The following is a 17,951-nucleotide window of genomic DNA, read 5'->3' as shown; positions in this document are numbered from 1 at the left end:
TGGCACACAAGTAAAACTGGTTGTAGAGAAACACAGAATGCAGTTACGAAAGTTCTTAACTAGTTAGAAACTGATAAGAAGCCACAGCCCAAAGATAGTACTTTCAGATTTTTCACAGAACATCTTGTCAAGTCAAAGTTCCTACCTCCCTTTCCCTCTCATTCTTTGATAGCTGCATCTGTTTTAGCATCTGAGATCGCTGTTCCATCATAAGTGTCTTCTCATACGTGAACGCAGAAATATCATTTTCAAACTGCAAAATAAATTGGCATTAGAAACACCAGAAGAAAAGTACTACTTGGAAGAACAACATTTAGACAGTGTATCTCATACCTGTATTCATTCAGTGGTCCTGGATGTTTTCATGGCAATAGAGTAATCCTAAGCATATAATTTATCAATCACTTCTGTCCTCATTCTTAAAACTTAATCTTCGAACAGCAATTTCATACAGTGACCTATCCTACTGTAACAATACTATTGTTGTTTTATCTAAATTTTAGGTACTTGGAACAGACTTTCCACTATTCTGTTCCAACTAGGCTGCCGAAGTGAGAGTTGAAAGCAGTTATTTAAACTGGGCCTGCATTGCCTCCACCTAAGCATGTGTGTACACTTGTTTGCTTAAAAACTGTCCAGAGGCACAAATAACACATTATCCTTGCATCAGTGAGAAATGTCCATAAACAGAAGCCATTAGGAAAAAATTCTGAAATATATTCTCACATTGGCTCAAAACTAAAATGCAACACAAAAATCTACAGCAGTCACCTGTGTTGTCACTGACTTGTAAGGTATCTCTTATCCTCTGGAAGATTCCCAGAATTAAATATTACCCACAGCAGAAAAGAATAAATTGTATTTCTGTAGTGGTTTAACACTAGCCAGCAACCAAGGCTCATGCAGACTCTCACTCACTCCCTCACAAGTGGATTTGGGAGAGAATCAGAGGGATAAAAGCTAGAGAACTCATTAGTTGAGATAAAGACAGTTTAATAGGAAAAGCAAAAACTGTGCACACAAGCAAAGCAAAACAAGGAATTAATTCAATGCTTCCCATGGGCAGGTCCCCATCATGCATAATGGTTACTTGGGAAGACAAACTGCATCACTGCAAACATTCCCCCCTTCCTCCCTCTTCTCCCCACCTTATATATTGAGCATGATGTCATATGGTCTGGAATATCCCTTTAGTCAGTTTGGATCATCTGTCCCAACAGTGTCTCCTCCCAACCTCCCCTAACTTCCTTGTCAGTGTGGCAGTACAAAAAGAAGAAAAGATCTTGGCTCTGTGTAATCCCTGCTCAACAATAACAAAAACATCTCTATATTACCAACCCTGACATTTAATCAAGAACAAATCCAAAACACAGCCCCATACCAGCCACCATGAAAAAAATTAACTCTACCCCAGCTGAAACCAGCACAACTTTCTATACTGTCTTCTGCTCAAAATCCAACCAAGGCTGAGCCTTTTTATGGCACTCTGTGTTCATTCAACTGTACATGCCACAGCTTTTTAGACTTTCATATTTAGTAGTCTAAGCAAAGAATAGTAAATCTTTCACATGTAAATTTTTCCTAAGTAATTAAAACAATTCCTAAAATTGTTTTATGATTGATTAGCATGATAAATCTTTTTAATAAGTTCTGGTGATTCTAGAAACTAGTGGTGGTAGAAGTTTTGAACCAGTTTACTCATCTTCATCCCACTTCAGAATGAGCAGAAGTTTTGGTTGGTTTTTTTTTTCCATGCGCCTTACTTTGGGCATTATGCTAGTCACCTTTTAGTGCTGGAAATTACATCCTTAGTTTCCAAAAAAAGTGGACCTAGACAGAGTATAGCTTTAGTCCTTTCCTCTTAAACAGTTTATGACCCACATTTAGAAAAGGAAAAAAGTTACAAAATTCATTTTGTCACTACCTTGACTTGTGAAACTGTAGCTATACTGTCTTGCTGTTCAGTGCTGGCTGAGGCTGGTGATGCCAAAAACAACTCTCATTTGAGACTAGGAATTCCTTATTCCAGAGAGGTATTCTTCCAGCAGTTAGAGACATGGACAAGTTCATCCTGTCCCATACCATCTGTCATAGCTTATTAGATTAAGCACATTCAGCCTTCCATTTCACTGCTTGCTAAAAAGTCAAGCTTTTTCCTTCCTGAATGAACCAGCTCTATGGACTAGTCCTCATAAATAAAGTAAGAATTAACACATCAAACATCTCAAACTCTGCTTGACAAACCCATTAAACTCACCACCATGTACACTAGCATTGTAACACGGTAAGACAACGATGCTTATCTTCTTGTTCTCTGTGGGTCTGGAATCTTTCAATTTCTGTATTTGGGCTAATGTCTCTTTATTTGAAAAAAGCTAAATCTGTTTTCCCAAGTTTAGTCCCAGTATCACCTTAAAAATATTTAGTAACAAACCATTTCAACAACTTCCACTTGAGCATTCAGTCTAAGATGGTATAAGAACATCTGAAGATCCTTCTTCATTTGAATACTATTATCATCCATTTGAGCGACGGTGAAGATACGCATTTTACATTTTCTCCAAACCTACCAAAAAGATACATTATAACAGTTTGTAACACGGTGATTGCTACTACCATGCATAATTTGAACAACGTGAAGGAGTATTGAATTAGATATGCTTAGAACCATTCAGTGCTAGAAAACTAAATCCCAGCCATTTTCTGTTGTCCTTGCCTTGTGCTGTCGAAGGAGAAAAGGCAGCAACATCAGCATACCACCATCATGAACAATCCACCACACATCTGTATTTCCTTCAGTAAAACGTTCTTGATTTGTTGGAAATAAGTCAATGTTTTTAGCCACCAAAAGTGCTTGTTGAGCTGCAGTTGTTTCTCGTACAGTATCTGTAAGGGAAAACAAGACATTTAATCAAGAACTCCTAGTTTTCATTTACAGATTTTGCTTTTGTTTATAATTCAAAAGTTTCAACCCTCCCAGATTTTGCTGAGGCAAAAGAGGAATATCCTAGGTGTCTTGGCAAAAGACCTGGGTGTCTTGGTTCCAGCGGTTATTCTACACCACTTCATGCCATTGCTGGAAGCAAGGGGGAGTATTTTCCCAAGAGAAGGGGTTCCTTCTGGTCAAATAAACATGGTGCTGATTCCAAGGTGGAGGGAGTGGTTGGGTGGCACCAGTTCCAAGGCAAAGGGAGTGGTTGTGTGTCGGGGTCTCCTCCCCCCGCCATGTAGCCCTAAGGGGAGACACGGGGGTTCCCTGCCCCTGGTCAGCCTCGTTCCCCATTGGTTGGTTTGTGTTTCCTGCGCGGGCAAGGACCCTTGGTCCCGTGACTGTAACAGTTCCTCGGCAGAGCCCGGCCATGCGGCTGGGGAAATAAACATCTCTCTGAAACATCTATCAAGAATCCGTCTATATATATTTCTTTTCCACAGGACTCCTGGTTTGATATAGGCGTGTTACAGTATCCCCACTGTAACAGTTGTGGTGGCATGGCTGCAATCAGGTGGAGCTCCATGGTGAGCATTTTTGCATGTGCATCATTCTCTCTTTCGTATGCTTTTTGTTATTAACATTGTTGCTGTATCCAGTATCTTGTTCTTAACCTCTTATCTTTACCTTTTGTGCCTCCAATTCTCCTCTCCAACCAGCCACAGGGGAAGAGGAAAAGTGAGCGAGTGGCAGCATGGTTTGGAGTGTGTTAGTGGGAACACTTAACTGGGGAGTACTATTCCTAAACCACAGAAGTCTTTATTTGGTATCTGAGGTAAGGCACAATGGGTTGAGATAACAACAGACTGCCCAGAGCGGGTTGGAAACAAATTTGATCCAGGCATTTTTTATTTTAGGTATAGAGCCACTGGTCACAGTGTTGCATGGTCAGTTTATGTGGGAGTCTTACCTAAGCCTGTATATATTCCTGTGTGCACTCCTCATGATATTTTTCAGAGTAGCAAGAGGGATCAGGATTTCTTTGCTGATGTACCCTGGGATGTCAATTTATGACATGATAACGTCAAGGGTCATTTGGGATGTATCTTGAATGTTGCTCTCCGACTCTTAACCTTGAGCACTACCTTTGCATGTTTATTAATCATACACCCTCTGTGGGGAGATCAGGGGAGGATGATTTTCCCCAGCTTTTCACCCCCTTTTCCTGGCCTTTTCCACGCCCTTCAGCCTGTTACATTTTGAGAATCTGAATTCTGTTTAGATGTTAAGGAAATAATATTTTTGGTCGTAAGCCTGCCATGTGTCCTCAGTCTACACCATGTTTAGAGTGAAGGAGTTTTCTAGGGACGTTATTCAGAGATCTGCCCCAAGGGTCATGAGTGACATGGAAGGTGGGAGAAAATGGGCCAGCTTTTGAAGGATTATTGTGCTCCAATGGTTTGGAACGTCACTCCTGAACAACTACAGGACCCTGGTAAAGTGACAGAATACTTGAAGGAAAAATGCTGCAGCAATTCCAGGGAGGTGTGAAGTTTTGCAGCGTGCTGGGCCCTGGCTACTATTTACTGTGCATTCCTTGATACTAGAAAGCAGTCTCAGGGGGAAGAGGAGGAAAGCAGACTGACAGGCACTGTAGCCACTCAAACTGCAGCTGAACCAGAGGAACAACCTGTGCCAGTAGCAGTTGCCCCTATATAGAAAAAGAAATCCAAGACAAAATCAGTTCACTTAGTGAGGTATGAAGAGGAAGGCAGGCCCTCACAAGAGGAGGAACAGGCAGGACCAGAGATAATCACCCAATCCCTATCTCCAGGTGAGCTGTGAGAGCTGCAAAAAAAATTTCAGCCACCAGTTGGGTGAGCCCCTAGTGACTTAGCTGCTCTGATGCTGGGATATTGCTGCTGATGTGCAACTACATGGTAGTGAAGCCAAGCAACTGGGATCCCAGACTTGGGATGCCAGCACTGGCAAGGGGATTGGGAAGAAGACAGAAACGCAGCCTCTGGAGGCAACTGCTGTCAAGCATGAAGGAAAGGTATTTTCACAAGGATGACCTAGCACTGCGCCCAAGCAGGTGGACCACCATGGAGAAAGGTATCCAGTACCTGAGAGAATTAGCTGTGCTGAAGGTAATCCATAGGGATTCAAATAACAAACAGTCCCCTGTAGATCCAGATGAGGCTCATTGTACACAATCCACATGGCAGAAATTTGTACAGTGTATGCCATCATTGTATGCCAACTCATTGGCACTGATGTCAATGAAAGGAGAACAAACAGTGCTTCAGGCAGATATCTGACTCCAACAACATGAAGATCATCTGAAAAAGGGCTACTGGCATTATAACTGGATATTATAAAGGGATTCAAGCTTCTTCAGAAGTGATTGGCACTAAAGTACAGCTCCTCCTGGCATCCTGAATGCCAGTGCTGGACTAGATATTCAAAGGGAGAATCCTTTCCATACATCATGCCACTGACGTTACATGGAGTAAGTGGGTCACGCTGATCACACAGCAAGCTTGAAGAGGAAACCCCAATTACACAGGGATCTTGGAAGTCATCACAAACTAGTCCAAAGTTGAAAATTTCATACTAACATCAGAGGAGGAAAAGATGACACCTGCTGAGGAGTTAGGGTTAGGGTTAGGGTTAGGGTTAGGGTTAGGGTTAGGGTTAGGGTTAGGGTTAGGGTTAGGGTTAGGGTTAGGGTTAGGGTTAGGGTTTGGGTTAGGGTTAGGGTTAGGGTTAGGGTTAGGGTTAGGGTTAGGGTTTAGGGTTAGGGTTAGGGTTAGGGTTAGGGTTTGGGCTTAGGGTTAGGGTTAGGGTTAGGGTTAGGGTTAGGGTTAGGGTTAGGGTTAGGGTTTGGGTTAGGGTTAGGGTTAGGGTTAGGGTTAGGGTTAGGGCTAGGGTTAGGGTTAGGGTTAGGGTTTGGGTTAGGGTTAGGGTTAGGGTTAGGGTTAGGGTTAGGGTTAGGGTTAGGGTTAGGGTTGGGTTAGGGTTAGGGTTAGGGTTAGGGTTAGGGTTTGGGTTAGGGTTAGGGTTAGGGTTAGGGTTAGGGTTAGGGTTAGGGTTTGGGTTAGGGTTAGGGTTAGGGTTAGGGTTAGGGTTAGGGTTAGGGTTTGGGTTAGGGTTAGGGTTAGGGTTAGGGTTTAGGGTTAGGGTTAGGGTTAGGGTTAGGGTTAGGGTTAGGGTTAGGGTTAGGGTTAGGGTTAGGGTTAGGGTTAGGGTTAGGGTTAGGGTTAGGGTTAGGGTTAGGGTTTGGGGTTAGGGTTAGGGTTAGGGTTAGGGTTAGGGTTAGGGTTAGGGTTAGGGTTGGGTTAGGGTTAGGGTTAGGGTTAGGGTTAGGGTTTGGGTTAGGGTTAGGGTTAGGGTTAGGGTTAGGGTTAGGGTTAGGGTTAGGGTTAGGGTTAGGGTTAGGGTTAGGGTTAGGGTTTCGGTTAGGGTTTGGGTTAGGGTTAGGGTTAGGGTTAGGGTTTAGGGTTAGGGTTAGGGTTAGGGTTAGGGTTAGGGTTAGGGTTGGGTTAGGGTTAGGGTTAGGGTTTGGGTTAGGGTTAGGGTTAGGGTTAGGGTTAGGGTTAGGGTTGGGTTAGGGTTAGGGTTAGGGTTTGGGTTAGGGTTAGGGTTAGGGTTTGGGTTAGGGTTAGGGTTAGGGTGGTCAGAAGAATGGATTCTACAATGGCAAGGGGTCCATCTCCCTTGCCCACCCTCCCTCCAATTTTCCCTCATGAATTCTCTCTGAACTTTGCTACCTCTAGCAAAGCATCTCCTTCAACAAGGTAGATGTCCTGGTATGTGCCAACATTTGTAGAACCTATATACGAGTTTGGAATTACACATAATTTTATGTATGCGCCTATATACATACAGGCAAGCAGAACTGCTACCATCTAATCTGACTTCCTCACTAAAATTGGGAAATCAATTTCCTTATCATTACTGCAGTAAATTGAGATGTTAAAATCCAGGAAAGCAACTAATCTGGAAATGGAGATATTAAAAGATGGAGAATCCACAGGGTGGAGCAGTTTATACCGGCTGATCCACTTAAGAGCTGTGCTTAATCACTCATCAAAACAAGTGGCCTAGCTTCAATTTCCTGCTCCAAGATCTTACTATTTTCTTTCAGCATAAGGTATCTTTCCTTAGAAAGGGATAGCATGCACATTTACTGATCATAATTTCCTGTAGTGTTTGTATATGTTGTTTAGTTGGGGAGTTTTTTTGTGTTGTTTGCTGGTTTAGTTTTTTGAAGTTTTTTTTATGAACACAGCATGCTCTTTAAGACTCATCGTTGCTCAGCATGTCCTACAGGTATCTCTTGACAAATGCATACAGTGCAAAGTATGTTGCAATTTAAAGATTAATTCTAGAAAGTAATCAAGTCCACACACCAAAAAAAAGTAGAGTTTGAGCTTCTTCACAAGGTAATAATAATTTACAGTTCTGTAATAGTTGCTGCTTGATATTGAGAGGTAATGTTCATGAAGTGCCAAAAGTTTACACCATCATCTCTGCTCCAATGAGAGTTTCCCAGACTTATTGGTTCTTATTTCTATCAGTTCTGGCCGTTGAAAAGTTTGGAACAGAGCTTCCAGAGAAATTCAAATCTGAAAACTTACAAGCCTTAACAGAGATAGGATCTTACCTTGTTTCAAAGAATATTCTGAACTTTATTACTTCAGTTGTATCTCTTTCATATAAAACAGCTTTTTGCTGAGTGGTAAAGATATTAAATATAGAATAAATAAGATATATGGTCTTACCCTCTATATTCTATGTATTTGTATATACATCCTGCGATTAGCATGGCAATCAAAGCATAGTACCAAGAGCAAATGAACATCAAGGCAAGACATAAACTCATCCCCAGGAATGAAAGAGTCCTAAAAGAAACCATTTTTTTCCATTTTTTTAAATAGGCATGCAAATGTTCTACAAAAATAATTTCTTATATAACTTCCAGAAAGGCCTTTCTTCCTTCAAAGGCTATTTTTTAGCTACTATAAAAGCAAAAATACATTGTCCCAATTTGAGCTTATAAGAAAAAACTGCATTCCGAACCTTTGTGTGACATAAATAATACATCTGAATTAGATATAATAATATATTTATTACATTTGTCAGTGTTGAAACTTTATCAATACCTCCAAGTAAGGTCTGTTTCAAAACATATTATCACTTATTACTGTTGATTTGAATTTATGCTAAAAAAATTCTAACAGTAATAAACAACTTTGTTACTTCCACCAAAATAGTTGATTAGTTTAAATTCAATTTGACTCATCAATTCTATTCCTCACTTCTGTTGTGGTCTGTCTCTCCAGCAATAACACAAGTCAGTAGAATACAGAAAACAGTCTTCTAAAAGTTATAAAGAAAGAATGACTAAGCTGAAAAAATTACAGAAGTATTGCCAGACTTAAGTCTGTATGCCTGGTTTGCCCACACTTATTATCAAGTATAGATGTAAATAATTTCAAAATGGACAGTTTTGTGTATACTTTTAGTCACATACAACCTCCCAAATTCATTTTCACCCAATTTCCAAATTAGAGTTAGCTTTGACTATATCGACAGAGTGTCAATAGACCCAAGTTTGGTTTGGTACCTTTAGTTTGCTTCTTTAGTACATTGAGTTAAATTTTAAACTAAGGGAATGCTTTCTACCAGTTCTGAGCACAGCAGTCTTGTAGTTAGTCTAAATAAATAATAGCCGCTCTTTTATGTCTGAATTAACCTAAGACTCTACTTTCGCTCAAAAAACAAAATGCCATCCCAATTGCAGCTGAACATTCCAACACCTGCTTTGGCTAGAAGTAGTCACACAGTGAATCAGCTGCCTCACGGATGTCTCTGAGAAAAATATAAAAATGAATTGTTGCCAAATGCATGTATCTGGAGGGTTAGGTGTCAAACTAGTATGTAACTACGGAGCAGATTCAACAAGTTTTTTCAAAGCTAAAACTGCAACATTCCATTTTCACTCAACTCTTTGAAAGGAAAAATCATAAGCAGCTCTTACATCCTAAAATCACAGCAGCTTATCTACTAAATGCTCTAGTATTTAAGGTTATATTAGCAGTAAAATTTCTCAATAGAATTACTTTAAATTAAATTATGTACTTTTAACATACAGTTAAAAAAAAAATAAAGCAGTTTCCCAATCTTAGTTTGAAATGTTTAAACTCTTAACATAATTAAAAAAGACTAGACAAAAACCCCACACTTTCACCTTTTGTGTTATTGATCTTTACTCACTTTTTAAAAGGTTGACTTCAGTTACCAAATGCTATGTCCAAAGCATATTTTAAAACCAGTCATCACATAATCAATGAGCCAACTGATGTATATTGAAAGAGATTTTTTTTCTGTAGAAGTTTTGGGTTTGTATATTTTTTTGCACAACCAAAATCAAAATTGTCCTAACCTTCCTGAACACTTTTACCAGTTCTCCTTAAGTATATACACAATTCAGATTTTATGGTTTTTCATCCCCATTTTCACACAGAAGATCTCTTGGCTTATAAGCAGAATAAAATGTCATCCTGTAACCCCTTTCCAAACCAGCTACACTGATCATGAAAACATGTGGCTAATGTTATTACTATGGTGCTATTCCAAACACATGAAAAAAAATTATGCTCTAACTCATTTAGGTCAGAAAGGAGATTTTGTTTTATTATTGCAATAAAATCAACAATTTAGGGTGTATAGTTAGTTTTAACCCTTTTGAATGAAGAAATATTCCCTACCAGTGGTAATACTTGAAACGAGGTCTCCAGTTGGGAGTTCGCAAAAGTGTCTGAACTGCGCAAGCCAGATTTACAAACATATAGCACATAAGGAAAAACCTGTTAAGAAAGGAAGAGCATTTTCTAATAAGAAATGTACTAGACAAATGTGCTTTAAAATGTAAACAGAATCCAAAAAAGGGAAGAAATGGATCCATTTTCCTGTGCACTGTGTTTACAGTGGCCAAGAGAACACAAGACATACATTAAGATTACTTATAGAATATTAGGCCTCAAAATATGGTATCACATGTATTTTGGAAACAAATGCAGCAAATAACTGACAATCATGGTGTATCATTTTTGGCTGGGACAGAGTTGATTTTCTCTTTCTATAGTAGCTCAGATGGTATCATGTTCTGGACAATGTCAATAAAATAAAATTCTATTCATATTCTAAAATGTTGAATTGTTTTTTCTGTCTCTGTTAGATGCACTTTACTTAAATAGCAGTAATTGTTATTTGAAAATCCAAGTTTTTTTAAAAGTGGAACATACTTTTATTAGCATTCAAGACCTCTGTCATGGAAAAAATTTTTTGGGCCTAGAAATCAGTTCAACCAAAACATTTTGTTGTTTTATATTATCTGTGGGATCAAATAGAAATACAATTTGCTAGAAAACAAAGTCTAACGTATTATTTCAAAAAGAAAAATAATTACCTACTTAATTTAAAAATAAAATACTATTTAACTTAAGAACACAAAACACCACACTCATACTTACATTGAAAGAATTGGTGCTACACTGTCCAATGAGGCTATCAAAATTCCTATTTCACAAATACCAGCAGTGAGGAGCAGAGCCCAAGTTGGTTCTCCATTTGCTTTTCCATGACCAAATATCTATTTCAATTCAAGATTAGGGAAAGCTGTTCATTATACAATTATGAGCCATGGTACAAATCATGAACTAACTTACTTAGTTCTAACTGGAACTAAAAGTAGACATTGGTTACAAAGGAAAATGATGCAATCTATACTGTGAAAAATCAAAACTAAAATTGCAGAACACATATTTCCAATATTAAATATGCTTACTAATGTAAGCAATGACTACATAACATTAAAGTACAATTGCAGCTGTTGTTGAAATATTCTTAAATAAATTAAAAACCATATGGATAAGAAATTTATGCCCAGTAAAAAGTTAATACAGTATTTTTTGTAACACAGAAATGAGGTGTCAATTCAGTCCTTATCAACATAATAACATAAGGAGGACTTGGATAAGACTATGATCCTGCACAGAGCCCTACCCAAAACCATTTTGCATGTGGCAATTTCCTTTGTGGAGAATTCTATCCAGCTATACTGGTGACAGATAGCAAAATGCTTTGCCTGAAGTTCCAGTGGTATTTATTCTCTTCTGTATTTCTCCATTCAATTACAGAAATTAAGTCCTTATTCATTCTCCATACTGTCTTCTGTAGCTTCCTGTCCTCCATCAATTTTCCTACCATTATATTAAAATCCCCCTTTTTTCTACTCATGTTTCAAGTATTTTGGTTTTTTTTCCTCAAATATGTCATACTCTTGCTTCTATAATAATCTCCTTTCATTTCCTTGATTGTCCATGCAGTAGCCATATCACTCCAAAACTGCAAGTGCATCCTCAAGTGTCAAATCCCTCTTTAAATATACTGCTTCTCTTCAATTCCCTTTCTCTCACTTCCCAAACCACAAATCTTTTCCTTTTGATTCTTCACTCCTTTCAAGTCTAACTCTGAAGACATGTAATTATAATGTCACCCTCTCTGTACCAAATTTTTTCTTCAGGCAAAAGTAAATTTTTCTTGTTTCTCTTTCTCTATACTACCCAGCACTTACAACTTATTGCATTATAACCCCTTTGTGTTGACAAATCGAACTCCACCACTACTCAGTCCCTCCACCCTAGCATACTTAGTGTATTTACTTCCCATTACAGATACTGATACTCTTGCAAGTCTTGAGGTAAGCTTTCAAACTCCAAACTTCACCATAGAGATCACAGCTTTACTCTCCAGACACTATTATCTTTCCGAGCCTTATTTACTAATTTTTAATTCAAGTGTTGTTGTTTAGGTTTTGCAGAAGCAGCCAGCAAGAATTCTCTCATCATCTTCTGTTTGCCAGCTCCCTTACTTTGAGAAAAATCTGATTTATTTCTTCTTAAAACATGCACAGAGGTGTTGGAACAAATCTTCATGTTTGGAGTAGTGGGATAGAATTCTACTGTTATATCTTTGCTGACTTCGTTTACCTTACAAAAATGAATAAAAAGTAGGTTTATATCTCCATAATATGAGAAGTATTATGCATTTCCATAGTGAGATTAAATAACTGTTCACAAATACGAGCAGTAAACACAGCGTGGAGTCTAGAATTTCAGTTATTAGTTGCTTCTTAGTTCATTTATTTCCATTTATAGAATACTATATTCTCAGTTTGGAACCACTAACTTTCATGTGTAAGAACAAACATAATTAAATTGCACTGCACAAAAGTACTGAAGCTCAAACTTTGTCCTACAATAGCCTGATCTATTATTCTACACAAATAGAACTGAGTTCCAAATCTTTTCTTCACATTCTACAGGAACAGCAGAAATAATGCCTCATATTTTTTTGTCAAAATAGAAGTCACATTGGAAGTACTGTAACAACAAGAACAAAAGAAATCTCACTTGAATAAACGGTACAATGCCATCTCTTGCAATGGCCTGCAACAGCCGGGGTGCACCAGTGAGACTCTGGAGACCAGCGCCACATGTTGAAAAGAATGAACCAATCACAATAACCCATGGAGAAGGCCAGGCCAGTGTACCAACCACCAGATTTCCATTAACTGCTTCTCCAAACCTTAGGAAAGAACAGGGGAAACAAAAATAATTAAAACAAAACAAAAAAGAATCAGTAAGCATTAAAATAACTTTTAATATAGTTTCAACACCCACATTTCAATGTTTTTGGACAACAGCACTTTTTAACAATAAACACTATGTTACAGTACACACTATAGGATTTCCCAACCAAGCAATCTCTCTTTACCGTGCTGTTTTAAAGACAGTAAAATTGCTTCACATTAAGTGCTGCCTCTAAGCAGTTATGTAGCAATTACCAAATATCTTGGCAAACTTTTCAGAATTAACAGCAATAGCAGGAGTATGTACATATGTATCTTACAGATTCTTGTGACAGCTAGGAACTAGATGGCAGAAATCTGTTCCACTAGTAATACAAGTATACCCTGGGGCATAAGCAGGAGATTCACAAAAAGTATTAGCCCTTCCTTTTAAAAGTGTGACACTGACAGACAACAAGTAAACAGAGAAATTACTAGACACAACGATTTTGAGTTTTCCACATCTTCTGGCTGTTTTGCTACCTGATGCAATTTTTAATTTACTACAGCAAACAAGTGGGTAGAAGTCAGGAAGAGGTGCTTTCATCACAGTCCTGAGTGTCCCATCCAATACTACCGCCACTATTTTTTTTGATACTTAACTTAATGTTAATTTAGGCATGACTTGAATAAACTACAAAAATGTTATTCCTTGCTCACCCCTCCTTCGAATTGACAGTTTTGTTTTAAAAGCAAGTAAGGTTCTTGTAGTTCAATCTTACTGTTGTTAGTAAGCAGCCAAAATTTATTTTAAGGCTATCTCTACCGTATATATATATATATATATATCTCACTATTATGTTTTTCCAATGAGTTCAGGTTTTCCAAAATAAAAGGAAAAGTCTACAGAAATGAAAAAAGATAAAAACTAAGAAAAATTAAGTGCTTTTTATCTTTTCAGACCTGCTATTAAAATAGGGTCAAGAAACACAGCAATAAAGTGAATAAAATAAGTCAGTGTTCAAATTCTTGCTTATGCCCAAGTTTGGATGCATGACTACATATATTTTCAGCAGAGGGGAAACGAAAATGTAAATCACACTCCTCAAAATTATAGGACAAAACCCATAGTGTGCTTCTATATCAAGATTTATATAACTACACATTTATTCTTTGTTCAAATTCTAATGCCTGTTTTTTTAACTAAACACAGGATAGGAATAACTTGAAGAGATGTAAGAAACAGAAAAATGTACAACCTACTTTTTTCCCATTGCAGACATAACAATCATAATGAAAAAAGCCTCAAAACCCAGTTTTTAAACCAGACTAAAAATCCATACACTTTACTATTCTGATGGATTTCAGCCACATAAAAACTGGCAGCAAGGTAAATGAAAGTTCATGGATTCAAGGCTCTTGCTGCTATGCAACCTGCTCTAATGATAGATAACAGCTTGGAAAATTCCCTTCCCCTCTGCCCTGTAAATTTAAAAAATGTGAGTTTATAGATATTAGCTCTGCATTAATTTCTTATTTCAGAATTCATTTACTATTTCCTAGGCAGTTTGATTTGACTTTTATATTTACTTTGAAGAAACAATTACCAGGTATTTTCACTGATGCGGCAATATAATTTTAAAGTGAAAATCACAGAATCAAAGAACGAGTAAGGTTGGAAGGGACCACAGTGGGTCACCTGATCCAACCTCTCTGCTCAAGCAGAGTTATGCCAGAGCACATTGCATGGGATTGCATCCAGATAGTTCTGTAATATCTCCAGTGAGGGAGACTCCACAAGCTCTCTGGACAATCTGTTTCAGTGCTCAGTCACCCGCACAGTAAAGAAGTTCATCCTTGTATTCACGTGGAACTTCCTGTGCATCAGTTTCTGCCCATTGCTTCTTGTCCTGTTGGCTGGCATCACTGACAAGAGCCCAGGTCCATCTTCTTGGCACCCCTCCTTTACTTACTTAAATACATTGATGAGGTCCCCTCTCAGTTGTGTCTTCGTAAGGCTGAACAGGCCCAGTTCCCTCAGCCTTTCCTCGTAAGAGAGATGCTCCAATTCCTTTATCATCTTCATAGCCCTCCACTGGACCTCCAGGGACTCCATGTCTCTCATGTACTGAGGAGCCCAGAAATGGACACAGCAATCCAAATACTGCCTCACCAGGGCTGAGTAGAGGGGCAGGATCACCTCCCTCGACCTGCTGGCAATGCTCTTCCTCCTAGTGCAACCCAGGATTACACTGGTCTTCTTGGCCACAAGGGCATACTACTGGTCCAGTATAGAACCCTGGGGGACACAGGCCTCCAACTAGACTCTGCCACTGACCATGACCCTCTGGGATTTGCCAGTCAGCCACTTCTCAATCCACCTTACTCTCCACACTTCTTGAGTTTACCTATGAGGATGCTGTGAGAAACAATGTCAAAAGCCTTTCATGGAAGAAACCTGCTGCTTCTTGTATTAGTTTGATTAGAAACCAGCTTTTAACTTCCGGTTTTCCTTCTAGACTAATGAAATAAGTAGTCTCAGCATCAACTTCACCACCTTTTAAACAATACCCCACTGCCACAACCAAAAGCAAACCTGGGCCTCAGTAGAAAAGAGAACCAGACACCAGCAAGAAAACAAATGTGAAACCTGACAAAAATTTCATCTTAACCAACTTCTCCTAATGGAGAAATTGATAAAAATCTGGAGATTTTCTTCATGCTCATATCCATCACATTTATTCCCTTCATCCTTCATATTATGCCTTAAATTTGTCAGGCAATTACATGCTTGAAAATCAAGATGACTCCTGATGTACAACTGAGATTTTAAAACAAAAAATAGTCATATGTCTAGAGGAAATCATGATGGTGCACTGCAGTCTTATAAAGTCCCCTTGTCACATAACTCCCAAATTTTTTAATTGGTCTTCAAAAGCCTATTACTTCTCCCAAAGTAATATCCCCTTATCCCCATGCATCAGTTCTGCAAATACTAATTATGAGTTTCTTTGTCAAGGACATTTTATTAGGCTGGTTCAACTTCAAACATTTATCTTAGGTTCTGCTTCTGCTTCTTGAAGGCATACAGTCTGGTAACCTGACCAGTTTTTGCAGCCATCTCAGTTTAACAGACAAGCTTTCCCTCCAGTTTTAACCTAAGCAAAATAAATATATACCATATGCATATTTCACAGAAGAGCCATTAATAAGTCCTATTAATGTAACTTATGATTATACTCCCTGTAATATTAGAAGTTGAATACGACTTACTTATCTCTTAATATCACACCTTCTATACAGGCACCAAACAACACTATACAGGAGAGATCTGTTACTGAGACTGAAGGAAGATTACTCTCTAAAAAAATCACATAGAAAAAACCCCACCACTTTTCACCTAGGTATGAAATGAAAACATCCACAACAATGAAAGTATGTGTGTGCATTTCCTGGTTGCTTTTTGTTTGTTTTTTTTCGTTCTTCCATGCTACAATTTTTTAGTTTATGTTCTTCATGACTGTATTCGACTCATAGCGATTTGTGAAGTATTGGAAGTAGCCAGTTCATATATCATGCAACAGAACAGGTATTTTCTCATACAAATAAGCAAGTACTTGTGTACATTAGGTTTTTGAAGGACCGACAATTTCAATTGCTGGTTGTTTGGTTTAAGATCTGGTTATACTGAGTATAACAACCACCTGCCAACTGAAACATAATGCTAAAAACTGTTGGATCGCTTGACTAAAACCATCAATTATATATTGGAATTTGAAGCACTAGTAGAATATAGAATACATATATTTGTTAATAAATTTTGACATATTTTAATAATATTTATAAATAATACTGATATTTTAGACAAATATAAAATATTTCTTTTCAGTTTAGATTTCATTCATTTTATACTCAGGGAACTCTAACGACTTTCCGGTAAAAATTCTGTTGCACCTACAAAATGTAGACTAGAAAAAAGGATACAAATAAAAGATGTAGTTGAAATAGCCAAAATCGTTCCAGTAGGAATAGATTTCTGAGCATCCTTTAGATCTCCAGATCTGTTTGAACCTGCCATAATACCTTAAAAAGAGACAAAATTTATGTCATAAAAACAATTAGCAATAACTCCCTGTTACTAACTAATAGAATATGAACATCTAATTTTAAGCCAAATTTAACTCAGGGATTACCAATGGAGCAGGCTACAAAAGTATAATATAATCCTTCACAAATAGTCAATTTATAGCTTCATTTTATTCAGAAATCTGTGTTACTACCCACTTGAATAAGCAAATCCTATAAAGGTTAGTAAAAAGACAGATTAAAAAAAAATATTTTTCAAGCATAACCTCAGAATAATTCTTGAAATGAAGGAGTAGCAAAATACTGGGGATGGATGTTATAAATTAATAGGGATTTAGCAATTTTAGCCAGTGTGACCTAAGGCACTGACTTTCTACTAAACAGACCATCAAAATAGCATATGCAAGCAAATCAATAAACTAACAAAAAAAAGCTTAGAAGCAAAAAAGAAAAGAGCAGGCAAGAAAAAGAATGGTTAGAAAAATCACATGTACACATGTATGTGAATCTAAAAAGAGAACAGAAGTACTTTGTAGAACATACTGTCATAGGAGGGAAAGAAACCCATACAATAACTATTTCTGCCATCTCTCCTAGAACTGACCTGACCACTGGAAGCAAAAACATAGAAGCTAATGTCAAGATGCTCCAGTGCAAAAACACTGTCAAACTCCATGGAATGAAACATTAACCATGGGTTCAGATATGATGAAATGTTGGTAAGCATCTGAAGTAAAGAAATGGGAGCAGTGGGGTTCAAACAATGAATACAAAGGGACACTTCCACTTGATAATACTAGCAAACAGTGCTGCAGCTTCTTATTGGAGTTCTGTTCTGTTACTTGATATTACTTCAGCTGGGACTTGAGAAGAAAAACATGTCTGGCTGTTTCAGTCAAGCGTGAGCTGAGGAAAATGAAATACAACTAGTTTAAGCTTGACAAAAAAGTCTACACAGTTAGTGTAGCAAAAAAATATTGGACATTTAAACAAAGCCCAGGCAGTTAACCAGGCAGCTTGAATACCTGCAGAATCATTTGAATATTAAACTGTTCTCATGCCTTTGAAGATTAAAGTATTATAAAGGTATGCATCTTATTTTGAATAAGCATTTAGTAACCCATAAGGATTTTGCCTTCTTTTCAGACATAGAAATGGCCCTTAAACAGATTTCCTGTTTAAGTCCTATAACCTCCAAAAGTCATCAGCCATGACCCGTGTCTCCCTAGCACCAGAAGGTTTTAGGTATATAAACTTGGACACAGAAACTAGCAACAGAATGAGTCACCAATAAGA

General features: G+C 37.9%; 2 protein-coding genes across 2 annotated transcripts in view; both read right to left on the bottom strand.

The window, feature by feature from the left end:
* LOC138105160 (solute carrier family 12 member 7-like) overlaps positions 1 to 2,548 on the bottom strand; it is a 29,493-nt gene extending 26,945 nt beyond the window's left edge. Inside the window, exons 1-2 of the mRNA XM_069004841.1 lie at positions 2,435 to 2,548; positions 146 to 253 (exon numbers count right to left, since the gene is read on the bottom strand). Coding sequence (XP_068860942.1) covers positions 146 to 253; positions 2,435 to 2,548 — 222 coding nt within the window. The remainder of the gene's footprint in view (positions 1 to 145; positions 254 to 2,434) is intronic.
* Positions 2,549 to 7,139: 4,591 nt separating this feature from the next.
* LOC138105159 (solute carrier family 12 member 7-like) overlaps positions 7,140 to 17,951 on the bottom strand; it is a 54,254-nt gene continuing 43,442 nt past the window's right edge. Inside the window, exons 5-10 of the mRNA XM_069004840.1 lie at positions 16,554 to 16,652; positions 15,843 to 15,900; positions 12,412 to 12,586; positions 10,471 to 10,589; positions 9,706 to 9,804; positions 7,140 to 7,836 (exon numbers count right to left, since the gene is read on the bottom strand). Of these exons, the coding sequence (XP_068860941.1) occupies positions 7,713 to 7,836; positions 9,706 to 9,804; positions 10,471 to 10,589; positions 12,412 to 12,586; positions 15,843 to 15,900; positions 16,554 to 16,652 (674 nt within the window). The 3' untranslated portion in view covers positions 7,140 to 7,712. The remainder of the gene's footprint in view (positions 7,837 to 9,705; positions 9,805 to 10,470; positions 10,590 to 12,411; positions 12,587 to 15,842; positions 15,901 to 16,553; positions 16,653 to 17,951) is intronic.

This window comes from Aphelocoma coerulescens, chromosome 2 (assembly GCF_041296385.1).
Source record: "Aphelocoma coerulescens isolate FSJ_1873_10779 chromosome 2, UR_Acoe_1.0, whole genome shotgun sequence".
Classification (NCBI taxonomy): domain Eukaryota; kingdom Metazoa; phylum Chordata; class Aves; order Passeriformes; family Corvidae; genus Aphelocoma; species Aphelocoma coerulescens.
The sequence above is the reverse complement of the archived record's forward strand: the minus strand, read 5'-3'. Positions and strand labels throughout refer to the sequence as shown.